This window comes from Cibotium barometz, chromosome 3 (genome assembly GCF_041138505.1).
Source record: "Cibotium barometz isolate CiBa-2024 chromosome 3, ASM4113850v1, whole genome shotgun sequence".
Classification (NCBI taxonomy): Eukaryota; Viridiplantae; Streptophyta; class Polypodiopsida; order Cyatheales; family Cibotiaceae; genus Cibotium; species Cibotium barometz.
In genome coordinates, this window is record NC_141048.1 from 29,980,852 (window position 1) to 29,997,291 (window position 16,440).

Genomic DNA, 16,440 nt, shown 5'->3' on the forward strand with positions numbered 1-16,440 from the left:
GCAAGTGCCCAGCACTTCCCAAGAGTCTCCCCGCTTGATTCTTCACGAAAACGCAGCAGCAGGTACAAGACTTCTTCTTCACCTCCAAGCTTTGATAATACCCTTCGCTTGTGGTTTCATGCCAGAAAGGGGCACAAATCAGGTTTAGCAGCAGCTTGGCAGCAATAGAGCGCTCCCAAGCATAGCAAATGTGTAGAGAATTGGCTGGAATTGCTGTTTGTACCGCTCTAAGAGGTCGTAGAGCAGTAGCTATGCCAGGAGAGGGCTGAAAACAGGTTGTACAGCAGTAGCTATGCTAGGAGAGGGCTGAAAACAGGTCGTACAGCAGTAGCTATCCTAGCAGGAGGCTGAAAACAAGTCACAGAAAACGCAGCAACAGGGACAAGACATCTCTGTACCATGTACCAATAGGCCGTAAGCCCTTGTGATCCTGTGATGGGTAATTCTTAAGCCTGCATATAGCCTTCACCACCATGTGTCTTTTGAAGAAGGTGATGTGGTGGGATGTGCGTGAGGTGGATGTGGGAGGGGGGGTGCGGGGGGCATGTGGTATAATGAGTGTGCATATGAGTGCCAAATGTGTGGGTATGCGATGGGGATGGGTAAACGTCGTTCCCGGATCCTACGTCAAGCCTCATCAGCATTCCCACTTAGGAAGAGTTGGTACAAGTCCTCATGCTTTTTACGACGATGTGTTCGTTTCTTGCGGTGAGTAAGATACCGGTTAATCCATTGAGCGTCATGCTTCTGGATTTGGCCAGTAGCTAACTCACACAAAAGACGTGCACGTGTGATTTGACATTCGTCGTCATACCAACAATTATGAGGCATGGTACCTGTGTAGGGTTTGGTGGGGTGTATGGAAATTGTTGATGGCGGATGTATGGATAGAGCTGATGTGCATAGATAAGATCACAATCATGGGTGAAATGGATGTGGGTGTAGTGTGAGATGGGCGATTCTTGTGGTGGGGTAGGTTGTGTGCAGAGGAGGGTGAAGGGGAGGTAACTGTGGTTGGCACCAAGCGGGCATAGTGGGATGGTAAGTAAGGTATCAGCAAGGCTAGTTCTTGCGATCCCATAAGATAATCAACTGTGCTGGAGCACCCCTTAAACGGAAAACTAGTAAGCCCTCCTGATGCAGGTCACCATGCCATCCCATTATAGATAGTGAGGCTATAGCACGAGCCAAGCTGTAGGAGGCATCTCCCATTCAAAGTGATGTCTCCATTGTCTTGTGAGATCTGCTGTAGCCCTGTGCCATTCTGGTGTATCACCTGCAACTTGATAGGGTCCTCAAAATCATACATCTGTATCTGCTCGCTCATGGTCCTAGCATTGAAGTCCCCAAGTAAGAGGACCGCGCCTAGTCCCAAGAAGTCAGTGATATTCTCAGAGAGAGCTGTGTATGGAGACTGCCTCCAGTCTTGTGGGGCATATGATGAAGAATCTGGGGTCGATGAAAGACCCGAAGGGTCTATGAGACCAAAGAGCCGTTAAAACCTTGCATGTGATCCTGAGTAAACTGAATGTCAAGAACAACATGAGAAAAGTAACAAGGCTAGCTGCCGAAGGGATAGACACAGCCATTGTACTGTGTAGGCCCTGTGTGTACAGTAAGGTAGGCAGCAGAAAAACCTCATGTGTCCGGTATGTGGTGCCAACGAGCTGGAAGCCTAGGGGTGCTCACTCAGTGTGGCTTTGTCAAGGGCTGTCTGTCCCTGTGGGTCTCGCATGGGAGTGTCAGCCAGGGCCGTGGCTGGGAGCCAGAGGTCGGTGATAGATATCCTGCATCTCAGACTGCTGCCTCAAGAGTCTGTCTTTGTGATGTCTCGGCTCTAGTAGATAATTTAAGAACAAATGCTTTGTTTAGGGAAGATGGGTTTTAGGGTCTACGAGACCAACGAGCTGTTACATGTGATCCATGAGTAAACTGGATATAAGACAACATGGAAAAAGTAAAAGAATAGCTGTCAAAGGGATAGACAAGGCCAATGTACTATGTAGACCCTGTGTGTACAATAAAGTAAGCAGTAGAAAAACCTCATGGGTCCAGACTCATAATGTGTCATCCTCCTCAGGAACTGTGTACCTGGCCTCAATATCCACCAGCCGTTGTGGAGCTTGTGTGTGTCACTGAATCTGGTCCCGAATTTAGAGCTGAACTTGGGGCATCTGGCTCTCTGGAGGGCATGTGCTTTTTCACAGAGGACCCCATGAGTGTGTGATTTGTCCCACGAGCCTGGGGGTGCTCACTTGTGGCTCTGTCAAGGGCTATCTGTCCCTGCGGGTTTTGCACAGAGGTGCTAACCAAGGCTCATGGGTGGGAGCTAAAGAAGTTGGTGGTAGATGTCTCTGCAGTATCCCACATCTTAAACTGCTGCCTCAGGAGTCCGTCTCTGTGATGTCTGAGCTCTAGTAGGTATAATTTAAGTAAAAGTGTTTTGTTCAGTGAAAATGGGTTTAAGTGTTCTGTATACATGTTGTCTATGAATCTGGGACTCCCATCTTTTGACAGTGATTTTTGTGAAGAAGTGGCTAATCCTCGATTGTCTCAGCAATTTTGAACGGGAAAGTTTGCTATCTTTTCTGCCTTTCTGCAGCAGTGGATTGAATATTTAATGTTAGTTTATATGTTGTTTGTACAAGTTACTAGATATGTTTGTTTATATGTTGTTTGCACAGGTTACTAGATATGTATTTAAAGCCAGGTGACGGGAGGGAGCCCATGTACAATGCTGCTGTACACCTATTACAGCTGCATGGAACCTCTCTTGATCCTCTTCAAGTCTTAGAGGTGTAGTTCTTTAACTGCTCTTATGCTTTTATAATTTTCCTTTGTGGTTTACTTGAGCACATAAATTAAATTCAGTTTTATTTTCTCGTGTTTTGGTATCTTATTTTGTGCTTTTGATTGGAAATAAGTTTCATGGTAGTGAATCTCTGTGCTGAGCTGAAGTATACACAGCGGTGTGGTAGTGGTTTGCAATCATAATTAGTGACAAGACATACTACTTTGTGGTGTTCTTGTTGTTGGTACTGTTTTATTTACTTGATCGTTGTAATATTAAATTGAGAAGTATTTTAAACAAAGCTGATTACAAAACCTCGTTTCGGGAGGTGGGAGGTGTGGGTGTGCGGGTGCTTTCACTGCTGCTCTGTGGTGCACTGGTGTAGGAGTGTTACCTTGAAAGCACTCCCATCAGCTGTGGAGCAAGATCTGTTCATATGGGAAGGTGTTTTGAACTTGCTAGTCTTCCTTTACTGGCGTGCCAAACCAATGAGGCTGTTGATAGTCTCTCACCTACAGTCCTCCATTGTATAGGAATCCTAGGGTGTTCTTGGAGCCTAGCGGGCTTTGACTGCAATGTTTGAATGTATATACAAGCGCAATGCCAGGCATCTCCACCTTCCTGGTAGTGTAGAGCAAGTCTTGTCTCCATGGCCTAGGCTACTGTACCTCAGGTAATGAAGCTAATTGGGGGGGGGGGGGGGGGGGGGCGGGGGGCATCCTAAAAATGCCCTGAAGGTGTTTTCAAAATTCATTGAGAATCTGGCCTGCCATTTGTTGAGTCATCATTGAGATAACCTTCGCCATAAGGTTATGGATGAGTGCCATGCTCCTCCATATGCAGGTCATAGAGGCATTTTGGCCACAACACAAGCTTTGGAGAGCCTTTGCCTATACCAAATGAACCATGGGAAAGCATTGCTATGGATTTCATTATGGATTTGCTAAGGACGCCACAGGGAAATGATGCTATTTGGACCATCATTGACAGGTTTAGCAAGCAGGCACATTTCATTCCCGTGCGCAAGACAATAAAGCCAGAGATATCCAGGCCATCCGGCAGAGACCCATGCTAGAGCTCCTAGGATGATTACCACTCCAGCCATGTACTGTTGTACTCACTGTCACTTTTGTACTCCCCAATATTCATGTATCCATGTACTCATGTACCCCATTTTGACTAGTAGCATTAGCTTCCCACTCTCCCTAGTTGCTGCTTCTGGATGCTCCCTACTGATGTATTGTAGGGCTAGATACTTACCTTCAGTTCTTTCTTTTCTTTTCCAGGCAGTGTATCAGATGTCACATGGTTGTAACTTTGGTCTCATAGGTCACTTTGACCTTTTGAAGACGTTAATATAACATTTCATTTCATTTCATTTCTCTCTCTCTCTCTCTCTCTCTCTCTCTCTCTCTCTCTCTCGTTTATCTTTGTTAATCAAATGCCATGATAATGTTTGAGTTCCAGCCCCAATAGCCTGGCTACCTGCAACCCTAGTTCATATCTGCTCCATCACTTGGTATCAGAACCTTGTACTTGTTGTACCTTAGACATCGACTGCTGCCCCTCTGCCTATGCCTCCCTTTTCTTGTGTTGCTGGCCACCATCCAAAGACAGCTGTGTATCACCTATGCACATAGAGCCACCTGTAGCAAAGCGTTGGAGAGTTGGTACAGCCTCCTATAGCATCAAATTCAAAAAGGCCTAATTTTTGGAAAACCCTAAATCTTCAGGAGCATAAGATGAAATTTTTTCTCTATTTAATGATTCAACTTCTGAGCCACCAAATGAGTAGGCCAAGTTGGTATCACAAGGGGGAGTGATGATAAATGTGCTGCTACAAAGCACAAATGTGTGTTTCCTTGTGTGTGTCAAAGTTCTTTGTGTCTTTTCTATGTCAAGATATGTGTTTGTGTTTTGTATGTTAGACCAAGTTGTGTTTTGTGTTCTGGATCTAGTGTTTATCATGGTTGTAACCACCTTTGGTCACCTTATGATGTAGGCCATGTGGATTGCGTGTGATCTAATTGGTCCTTCTTTGTGGTTGTTAGCTCTATCCAAGGTGCACCACGGCAGGCATGTGAATCAGAACTACGGGTCTTGTTGCAATAGCAGGAGAGATAGCCCTTGAGGTTTGTTGGAAGCAAGGTGTGTACTTGATCTAAGTGTGTGTGTACTTGGTCAACATTGTGTGTTGTTTTTGGTTGTGAGTCTTCGGCATGATCTTCACAGAGAGACACTGCTACGGACTCATACCACAGGGAGAGGTGGGCGACAGCTCCAGCTCACTGATTTCTTCCAGAGATCTATCCCAGTGCCTATCCTGACATAGGAGGGGGTTACACTTCAGCGCGCTGCGGACCTCTGAGCCAGACGGAGACCGAGAGCACCAGGCTACCAAACTCCCAGACTACATCAACGGAAGATCACAGAGATATAGGCTCGACATCAGCACCATATCTAGGAGCGGCTAGCTCACTTACACTCACACCTGGAGATCATGCTCTGAGGCATTTTTGCCTCGCCATCGCCTATGTATCACATATTATGGTACTGGTTGAAGCTAGACAGATCTGCATTGCATTCTTGTATACCCTACGCATATAGGTTGCATACTGAGCCTCTAGCAGTAGTGCTCCATCCATCACACCCCCCCACTAGCTTAGTACTTTCATAGTTTATTTCATGTTCATTTTGTCCTTTTTTTTTCTGGACATCCAGAAGACATTGACAGTTGTACATTGATTTGTCTCATAGGTCAAGTTCGGCCTCTAGTAGACGTTAATATAGCTTTGTTTCTTTCTTTCTTTCTCGTTTATCTTTGTTAATCAAGTGCCATGATGATATTCCAATTCCAGTCCTCATAGTGTGGCTACTTGCAACCCTAGCTCATACTTGCTCCATCATTCTTATCATCTTCTTCAACCTTCACTCCCAGGCTTGAGAGTTGTTGTAGAATGGTGGAGCCAAGTTTACTAAGTGCTCTCCCAAGATCTCTTCTTTACTCATTTTTAGACCGAACAATTTTTCTTTAAAAAAAACCTTAGAATTGTTTATCTTGTTGCTAAACAAATTTTCCAATTTGTCACATCTCATTGCACTCTTGTTGAAGTCCACATGGTGAACAAGATGGTCGGACAATGCAAGCCCGATGAGAGCGATGGCCATGTTATTTCGGTCTAGCCAGATTTGAATCTTCTTAACTCCTTTGTTGTTGCTTGGTTGCCCTCTATATTTTTAAAAAGAAGCCCCAATTTTTTTGCAAATCCATAAGCTTCAAATGCCCATCGAGGGGGGGCTAATGATGGGTAGCTCGATGGAGAATGGTGTTGCGTTAGAACTAATGGGCAAAGTTGGTGGAGTTGGGTTGCAGCGGGGGTATTAGCAGAGGCAGGTAGCGGCAGTAGAGGTGGGAGTGGGAGAAGATTGCAATGGTGAGCATGGGCCATGATGGCACATCATGGAGAGATACATGGCGCGGTGAAGAGCACAGAGTAACATGTCATCAACATATAAAATGATGACTAGCAAATCCTCCCTAATCTTTGACATAGAGGGTAATCTGTGTTGGACTATTACAAAATCCATGTGCAACCAAGTATGCATGTATCTTCTCGTACCATGCCCTAGGAGCCTGCTTAAGGCCATACAAAGCCTTCTTTAACCTGCACACTTTGGCTTTTAATCCTTATAAACAAAACCACGAGGTTGAGATACCTAGACCTCCTCATGCAAATCACCATCAAGAAGGTGGTTTTGATGTCCAATTGATGCACATTCCAACCACGATGTGATGTCATAGCAATAATACATCTAATGGTGATTATATGAGAGGTGGGAGCAAAGGTCTCATCATAGTCTATGCCCTTCTGCCGAGCATACTCCTTTGCAACAAGCCTCGCTTTGTAGCTATCAACACTACCATTTGCCTTGCGCTGGAGTTTGTAGGCCCACTTTGTACCAATGGCTTTCTTGCCATGAGGCTAATCAGCCAAATCCTATGGACATACACCTTACTGTGTCTTTCTAGCTCGCCCTCTAAAGTCTTGGAAAGACGATAGGGGAACCTACTAGGAGGTTCTGATCCAGGGATCAAATCGATACAATGGTCCTCAAGACGTGATGGAGGGAGACTGGGCAAAAGATTGTCCCTAAGCATAATGTCCTGATGTCAGGACAAGAGGTCTACTAACTGTGGGACTGAAGATGAGATAGGTGCTACCGATGAGGTAGAGGCTGTGTGAGCACGAACATAAAGTAGTGCTTCTTCCGCTTCCTTGCGGATAGCTTGTTGGGCCGGGAGGTGCGAAATCAATGGGATTCCAAGAATGCTTCTATCTCCACGAATCATGACGGGCTCAGGAAAACCTTTACAAATAGTTAAAGTGTGCTGCCCCCAATTGGGAATAGGTTCATATTGACGAAACCACTGGATTACTAAGATCATGTCACACCCCAAAAGAGGCGAGACAATGAAATCTTGTTGGAATGAGGCCTTCTGAACTTCAAAGGCAAACTGTTGTGCCTTCTAAGATATGTGGGTGTGGAGACTAGGTGTGAACCCGTCCACGTCCAAATGATATGTTGCTCATCTTGTTAGCCTGGGGAGAGATGGCGTCTTCAGAACTGCCCATGTCAAACAAGACTACAAACTGCCGGCCCTTGGCAGAGCCGTAAGCTCGGATGAGGCTTTTCTGTGCAGCATCGCTCTCACTCTCTTGTTTAGCATCAAATTCCACAGATGGCATAGAATGCATAGAAGGTAAAAGCTAAACTGCATTTGTGGTAGTAGGCGAGACTAGAGGAGCTATGGCAATCGTGGCAGAAGGAGCTTTGGAGGCTTGCTCCGCTTGCCATTTGTGGCAATCCTTCTTACCATGCCCTATTGTATGATAGAAAAAACATCTGTTTTTTTATTTTTATTTCTGTTGTTGCTTTGGAGGAAGATAACCGCCAGTAATGCCTGCTTTAGCCTTTTCCTCAGTGTTTTCTTCGGCTTGGATTCCTTATTCTTCTTACCCCCTGAACTAGAGCTATTACTGTCGTCCTTCGTAGCATCTTTAGAAGATGCATTACCTTTCCCTAGTTGTGCAGCAGATTGCTGCTGTTGGAGTTTGATACTGGACTGTGACGACTGCTTGGGCTTGCCTCCGTTCATCTTCATTTCTTCATTTTGAGCAAGAGTCAAAGCCCAGTCATATGTACTGGGTTCAAATTGGGAACTGTGAACCGGATGTTGGGATCTAATCCACGAATGAATTGATCCATCTTGGCCTACTCAGATAACCCTAACGGTTGTGCTAAAGTTATAACCTTTCCGAAAAACTGAAGAACTGCTGACCCGCTCTGTTTGAGTCCATAAAACTCATCTGCCAGGCCGGTCATATACTGGGGCGGGAGGAATTTGGTCTTAAGGTCATGAACAAATGTATCCCAGCTAAAAACTGTGACACCTGTGGTCTGGTTAGTATGAAGACTAGACCAATGCTGCCACCAAGTGACTGTCTCCAACGTAAGGTGGGGAGCCGCTACCTGTAATCCTAGCTAATGGAAAATGAGGAGTGAATTGATGAATAAACTGATTAACTGCTAGATGATCACACTTACCATCATACTTACTAAAATTCGGTTGACTTCGAATGGCGATAGTCGATGTCGCGGGCTGGTGGCTCCTGAGGCTAGGGAAATTGAAGAGAGGTGCTGGTATCTAAGATGCATGGCCTCCTTTTCCCTTTGGTGCTCGAGTAACATACGTTCTCGATCGAGCTCTCGTTGGTGCTCCCAAGTGGCGAGTTCATCTTGACACCGATCTTCTTCGATCCTGCGTTGGGCTTCCTCATAGTCCTGTCTATCTACTTTTTTTTGCTGCATTCTTGCTTCAGCTTCAGCTTTTTCTTGCTACTCTCTTGCTTCAGCTTCTGCTTTTTCTTCTCTCCGTCTAGCCTCATCTTCTCTTCTTTGTTTTTTCCATCGGAAAGAAGAGGGAGATGTAGTCGGGGGTTGCTGGAGGTGGAGGAGGACGTGCTGCTGTTGCCTCCAAGAGTTGGAGACGCTCCATGAGAAGTTGGTTCTGAGCTCTGAGTAGAGCTATGGTGTCTGCTGTAGTCGAAAGAGCAAGGTCTCCTTCGGGGGAGACATCTTCCGGCTGATGGGAACTCTCCTCCTGTAGACATGATGTTGAAGTCGGTGGTCGTGCTGGAACGCAATCTGACTATCCAAGGATGCCCTCACGCTAGGATACGGTGTGTGTGGACGAGCTGAATCTGATACCAATGTAACATGCAGCGGAAGTATTTGTAATTGAGGATCTATCAAATCCCCACGGATCCCCTCGTGATCGATCTTGTTTCGAAACTCGAATCCTGCAAACAAACGAAGAACAAACAACAAAGGGGGTGCAGGCCTGACTCACCTCCCAACCATGACAATCGTGGGCAAGCCCACAGTCTTGGCTGTCCCCACACCGAGCCACGAGCTGAGCTAACTAGGTTGACGTACCGACCAATCTCCTCCTCACGACGTCCCATACCGCCACGAAGCTACCCTCGCGGGCCTCGAGACTGCTGCCGGCCTCGGGTGCACAAAGCAGGTGCACGTCTACACTAGATCCAAGCTCCAAGACCATAGAGCTCTCACAAACTCGCGAGACTCTCTATAATACAATAACTAACCTTGGCCACCCTTTTATAGGCTCTTGGCCGGTCATCGGGCGTCCACACTTGGGCGCCCGCCCGTCCATACTTGGGTGCTCGCCCGTTAGTATTCCCCTAACTCAGCTCGTCAATCAGCCTGCCTAGTTCCAAGCTTCCCCAAGCCTCGAAACTAGTCTTGCACGCGTATAGCACACGGTAGATACACACTGTGCACATGACATACTCCCCTTCCTCTAAGAGCTCTCACTAAAAAGCCAGGGTAATCTCTGTGAAGAGTAGTCAATGTCTCCCATGTAGCGTCCTCCTCAACACGATCCTTCCACTTGATCTTGTATTCCGTGATAAGCGTACTACGCAATCTTCGTTCACGAAATCCAAGAATCTTTTCAGGTTCGTGCGGAACAAATGTGATGTCCTGGACATCTATGATTTCTTGAGGAGTAACTAACTGATCTGCTCCACCCAGTACTTCCTTAAGTCTACTGATATGAAATACAGGATGAACTTTCACATGAGAAGGCAAATCCAATTCATATGCAACTGAACCAATCCGTCGTGTAACACGAAATGGACCACAGTATCTAGGGGATAATTTCGGAGATCTACCTGTCCGTAAAGTCTCGGAATCTTTCAGAACTCGCAAATACACCATCGTTCCTTCAGAGAACTCTCTAGGTGAACGATGTCTATTAGAATAAAACCTGTCTCGGTCTTGAGCACTTCTAATAGATTCCTTTGCAACTTGTAACATTTCCTGCATATCTTGCAAAAAATTACGTGCTGCATCATGCTGAAGTCCTGAGAATCCTACTGTAACAGGTGATCTTGGTTGAAAACCATACATAAGCATGAAAGGACTAAACCCGGTACTCGTATGCTTAGTACTGTTATATGCAAATTCTAACATAGGAAGATAATCCTCCCATGAACTCTGTCTTTTGGATACATATGCTCGAAGCATATCCTCCAAAATCTGATTCACTCTTTCAGTCTGGCCATCAGATTGAGGATGATCAGAGGAACTCAAATTCAAAGTTGTTTCTAGCTTCTCAAAAACAAGTTTCCAAAAATCACTCGTAAACTTAGAGTCCCTATCACTGACTATGTCCTGCGGTAACTCGTATAGTCTGAACAATTGCTCGATAAACTGCCGAGCTAATTGTATAGCTGTAATAGTCTTCGGGGTCGGTAAAAATCTAGCCATTTTTGTCAAGCGATCTACCACAACCCAAATAGAATCGTGGCCTTGATGTGTTCTTGGCAATCCGGTAATAAAATCCATGGAAATACTTTCCCATTTATTACATGGGATTTGTAAAGGATGCAACAACCCAGCCTGTCTAAAGCGTTCAGCTTTATTTGCCTGACAAATCTGACACTTGAGAACATAATCTTCTACATACCCTTTCATCTTCTGCCAATAAAAAGTGTGTTTCACTAATGATAGTGTCCTGTGTATCCCAGGGTGTCCAGCAGAAGGGGCGTCGTGACACTCCTTTTGGACCTAATGTCCGGGATCTGTGGTACACAAATTTTGTCATTACGGAATAGTAAACCATTCCGAATCATCCACTGGCCTCCTGCAGCCTGAATAGTAGACTGCTCAGTCATCGAGTCTTGGTCAATCAATGAGCTCCCGTCCTGGATCTTCTGCCAAAATGGACCAAAATAATTATCAGTCCTGCAAAGCCCTCTCAATGACTGAAATAAGTCAGTAGAAATCTCGGTGAACGACAAAGTATTCACCTCTCTAATCCGACTAAGCGCATCTGCAATACTATTCATGGACCCTTTCCGATAACGGATCTCAAAATCAAAATCTTGCATTAACTCTGCCCAACGAGCTTTCCTGCCTCTCAAATCATCCGCATCACACACATACTTGATTGACTGATGATCAGTCAATACCACAAACTTGGAGCCATATAAATAATGTCTCCAAACCTTGAGAGCATGAATCACAGCATAAAGCTCCTTCTCAAGGGTTGGCCAACGAGATTGAGTGTCGTCTAGCTTTTTACTTTCAAAAGCAACCGGTCTACCATCTTGAAATAAAGCAGCCCCGATAGCATAGTCACTGGCATCAGTTTCAAGAACATAAGGCCGACTAGGATCAGGTAATGCTAAGATAGATGCTTCCTTGATTTTATCTTTCAAAAGTCTGAAGGCCATATCCAAATCGTTATTCCAAGTGATAGATTGATTTGACTTACGTCCACGACCTTTCAGTAAGTCGGTCATCAGTAGTGTGAGCTGAGAGTACTCCTGTACAGATTTCCGAAGAAAAACAACAAAACCGAGAAAAGAACGAAGTTGTTTCACTGTTCGTGGTATAGGCCAGTCCAGAACCTTCTGAACTCGGTCATAGTCAATGCTCAATCCATCTCTAGTGATGTTGTGTCCCAAGTAAATGATGTTGAACTCACATTTACTCAACTTAGCATCTAGTCGATTCTGTCTCAAAATAGATAAGACAATCATGAGGTGTCTGACATGATCCTCAAGAGTACGACTATATATCAAAATATCATCCAAGAACACCACCACAAATTTCCCCAAATGTTCACGAAAAAGATTAGCTTTCATCTGCAAGTCACGAAACTTCTGGAGGTAGACCTCATAAGTGAGGTGCTGTGAGGTCATGGTCAAAGCTGAAAACCGGGCAACAACATCATAATCATCCTCTTTCTTGAGGAATTCTTTCTTGAAGATATCTTCAAATTGTGCCCAAGTCGTTGGCTTAGGGTTGAGTTCCTTCCACCAAAGCAAAGCTTTGCCGGACAGGAAACCTGCTGTTAACTGGATCTTCTTTCCATCATCATATGGATGAAACTGAAAGTGAACTTGCCACTTGTGTAGCCACGTGTCCACGATCTTCTTGGTTCGCTGCTTTTGCTCGCCCCTGAACGGTTCCGGAGTAATGTTGGGGCCTAAAGCTGAAGCCAAGGTATCCGAGAAAGTAGAGAGAGTAGTGGTCAATAGAGCAATGGAGTTCTGCAAAGCTTGCATCTAGGCTGTGATTTGTGCTTGACGTTCCGACGAAGAAGCTTCGAGAGCTACTTTGAACTCTTGGAAATCTGATTTTGACACAAAATCGTCAAAAAGATCGGCATCGGTACCTTCCGTAGCCGGCAAGCCTTTGCGTTCCACGAGGGGCTCCAACTCTGATTCTTGGGTCGACATCGTGAAGAGGGTACGTGGAGAGAAAATTCGATCTTTGCACAATGAAAGTGCGAGCGAACTCGAGAGCTTGAGAGCTTGAAAACTTGAGAACTTGAGAGATGTGTGGCAAGAAGCCCACTTGAGGGGTTTATAAAGGTTTCCCAAAAGCTAAAAAATCTTCAAAAGCTAGGCTTAGCTTTTGCTTTAGCTTTTGTGTTTTTTTTGAATATATATATATATATATATATATATATATATATATATATATATATATATATATATATATATGGATATATATATATATATATATATGGATATATATATTCTCTTTTCTTTAAAAAAAAAAACACCTTGGAAACCTTAGAGAGGGGAGGACTTTTAAACCTTAAAAAAAAAAACTCCCAAAAAAAAACCAAAAGCTAATAAAACGTAAGCTTTCCTTAGTTGTTTTTTTTTTCCTCCTCTTGGATTAGCCCGTCGGTAAGCTGCCGGCGCATGCTTTTCCCCCGGCAGATGCTGACGTCACCTGAAGTAGCCGCCATCGCCAGCACCTTCGCCAGATTGCTCGAGCGCCTGCGCCAGCTTGTGCTTTCCTTGCGCCAACTCGCACGTGGTCTGTGGCAGCGTAGCCTACCGTGCGTGGACTGGGTGGGCGCTCGCTTGGCCTAGGCGCCACCTGGGCTGGCTGTGCGGGCCTGGCCACACAGCCACGTGGCCTGGGCGCCGGCAGTACTGGGCCTGGGCTGGCTACGCAAGCCTGGCCGGCCTGGGGTGGCTGCGCAAGCCGCCTGACTTGGCAAGCTTGGCCGCCCGGCTGCCTACAGGCCTAAGCTGCCTGGTTACGCACCCGCCCGCCTGCAACGTACCTGCCCGCCTGCCACGTCAACACAACTCGGCCAGCAACCCACTCGCCAGCACTTCTCTCGCTCGCTCTCTCATGCGTTCAACGAAAGCAAACGTGCTTTTTCGCTCTCTTTTTTTTTCTGTTTCTCTCCCTGCAGTTTATGTGTATGCACAACAAACATGCCTCTTCTTTGCAAAAGCAATCAACCCTACCAAAACTACCATCTCCCCCATCAACATGGGTGTCTTAGATGAAGGAAAAACACATACTAATCTGAAAACTGCAGTATGCACAGGAAAACAGCAAGCTTTTTTAACACATACCGTTCTTCGACCTCTTCTTCTCTACCTACCGACTTGCTCGTTCACGAGGTATGCTCTGATACCACTATCAAATCCCCACGAATCCCCTTGTGATCGATCTTGGTTCGAAACTCGAATCCTGCAAACAAACGAACAACAAACAACAAAGGGGGTGCAGGCCTGACTCACCTCCCAACCATGACAGCCGTGGGCAAGCCCACAGTCTTGGCTGTCCGCACCGAACCACGAGCTGAGCTAACTAGGTTGACGTACCGACCAATCTCCTCCTCGCGACGTCCCATACCGCCACGAAGCTGCCCTCGCGGGCCTCGAGACTGCTGCCGGCCTCGGCTGCACAAAGCAGGTGCACGTCTGCACTAGATCCAGGCTCCAAGACCATAGAGCTCTCACAAACTCGTGAGACTCTCTATAATACAATAACTAACCTTGGCCACCCTTTTATAGGCTCTTGGCCGGTCATCGGGCGTCCACACTTGGGCGCCCGTCCGTCCATACTTGGGTGCCCGCCCGTTAGTATTCCCCTAACTCAGCTCGTCAATCAGCCTGCCTAGTTCCAAGCTTCCCCAAGCCTCGAAACTAGTCTTGCACGCGTATAGCACACGGTAGATACACACTGTGCACATGACAGGATCCTGTCACACAAATGCTCACACCGTCTTCTGTATCTTGAGTTTCGCGAGTTTAGCAATCCACTTTAAGACTTCAAACATAATGAGATTTGAGAGAGAGAGAGAGAGAGAGAGAGAGAAACTATACACCATATGGGGTTCCGAATTACCCATTGAAGGGCCCCTTATCCCTTTATCGGAATAGTATTTGCTTTATTACTTTGAAGAGACTAACAGTGGATTGATGATAAGCCAAACGCAAGATCTCTAAGGACCAAGAGTCGACCTGAACTTTACATGGCTGTAGAAGCACCAATGATGACCAATCTCGAGCCTATACACTCTTCCCAATGGATATAGGAAGGCTGCAAATTTGAGGCTGAGAGAAGGGGTATCACTTCTCCGGAGGTGAAGGACAGACTCAGCCATGATGAAGGCTAGCACTTACAACTAGACTAGCAAAAACAAATCACTTCTCTATTAAAGCAACCATTAAGCAAGACTAGAAGCAATGATAGATAACAACTAAGAGCTAAAATAATCTAAACAGAAAATGGGCTTTTAAGCTCCCCATTTTCATGAAACTTATTACTTATAATCTTAAACATTCCAAAAGCAGAAATCTCAAAGATATATCTACTTCGATTAAAAAAGCAACGAACTTTGCTTAAAACCTTTTAAAGCAATAATCCTTTTGCACAGGCAAATTGATGAGTTGGCAAACTTGAGTAATAAAAGTAAACTTGTTTGAGCAAATACAAGAGAATCTGAATAACTGAGAAGAGATAACACCATATTTAGTTATTTTAGAAATGTTAGAAGTGAAGTGAGGCATTTTTTTTTTCAATTGGCCTTTGGCCCAAGATCCTCCCATAGTTACCAAATTTCACCGTCCATAGACAACCGCCCATAGGCCCTTATTATCCACCCGTAGGTAGGGGATGCCGCCGAGGAAGCACTGAGAGGGGCTTTGAAACCCAGACCTCCTGGTTCTAGGCAAACATCTTCACCACTTGAGCTATCACCTCATTCGCGAAGTGAGGCATTCTTATGATATTTAAGTTGGAATACTCGGGTTGTAAACGTTTATCATATATATCTATATCTAAACCAACACAAGATTGAGAAATCTTAAGGTCCATAAAAGAACAATTGTCATGTGCATAGTGTGTATCTACCGTGTGCTACACGCACGCAAGACTAGCTTCGAGGTTTGGGGAAGCTTGGAGCTAGGCAGGTTGATTGGCGAGCTGAGTTAGGGATAGACTAACGGGCGGGCACCCAATTATGGACGGGTGGGCGCCCAAGTGTGGACGCCCGATGACCGGCCAAGAGCCTATAAAAGGGTGGCCAAGGTTAGTCATTAGTGATATAGAGTCTCGTATGATTTGTGAGAGCTCTATGGTCTGGAGCCTGGATCTAGTGCAGACGTGCACCTGCTTTACGCAGTCGAGGCCGGCAGCAATCTCGAGGCCCGCGAGGGTTGCTTTGTGGCGGTATGGGATGTCGCGAGGTGGAGATTGGTCGGTACGTCAACCTTGTTAGCTCAGCTCGTGGCTCGGTGGGGACAGCCAAGACTGTGGGCTCACCCACGGCTGTCATGGTTGGGAGGTGAGTCAGGCCTGCACCCCCTTGTTGTTTGTTTGTTTGCAGGTTTCGAGTCTCGTACCAGAAGCGTTCCACGAGGAGATCCGGTGGGGTTTTCACAATGGTATCAGAGCATGCCTCGTGAACGAGTAAGTCGGTATGTAGAGAAGATGAGGTCGAAGAAAGGTATGTGTTCAAGAAGCTTGTTGTTTTGTTTAGGCATGTTGTTGTTTTTTCAGATAGTATGTGTTTTTTCATCAAAGAAACCTGTGATGAGGGTGTAGGTAGATGGTAGGGTTGTTTTGCTTTTCAAGAAGAAGGCTGAAGATGCTTGTGCAGTCGCATGAACAAGTCGGATGAGAAAACAGAAAAAAAAAAGCATGTTTACTTTTGGTTGAACGCGAGAGAGAGCGAGCGAGAGGTGTGAACACTGGGGATCGTTGGCGTGCTGGACGTGGGCTACCGGATGTTG

The 16,440-nt window shown here is 45.7% G+C and overlaps 1 protein-coding gene across 1 annotated transcript in view; it reads left to right on the forward strand.

Annotated features, from left to right (window-relative positions):
• LOC147639922 (Vacuolar sorting protein 39) overlaps positions 1–16,440 on the forward strand; it is a 70,978-nt gene that overhangs the window by 40,873 nt on the left and 13,665 nt on the right. The window contains exon 12 of the mRNA XM_086775346.1: positions 2,685–2,796. Coding sequence (XP_086631472.1) covers positions 2,685–2,796 — 112 coding nt within the window. The remainder of the gene's footprint in view (positions 1–2,684; positions 2,797–16,440) is intronic.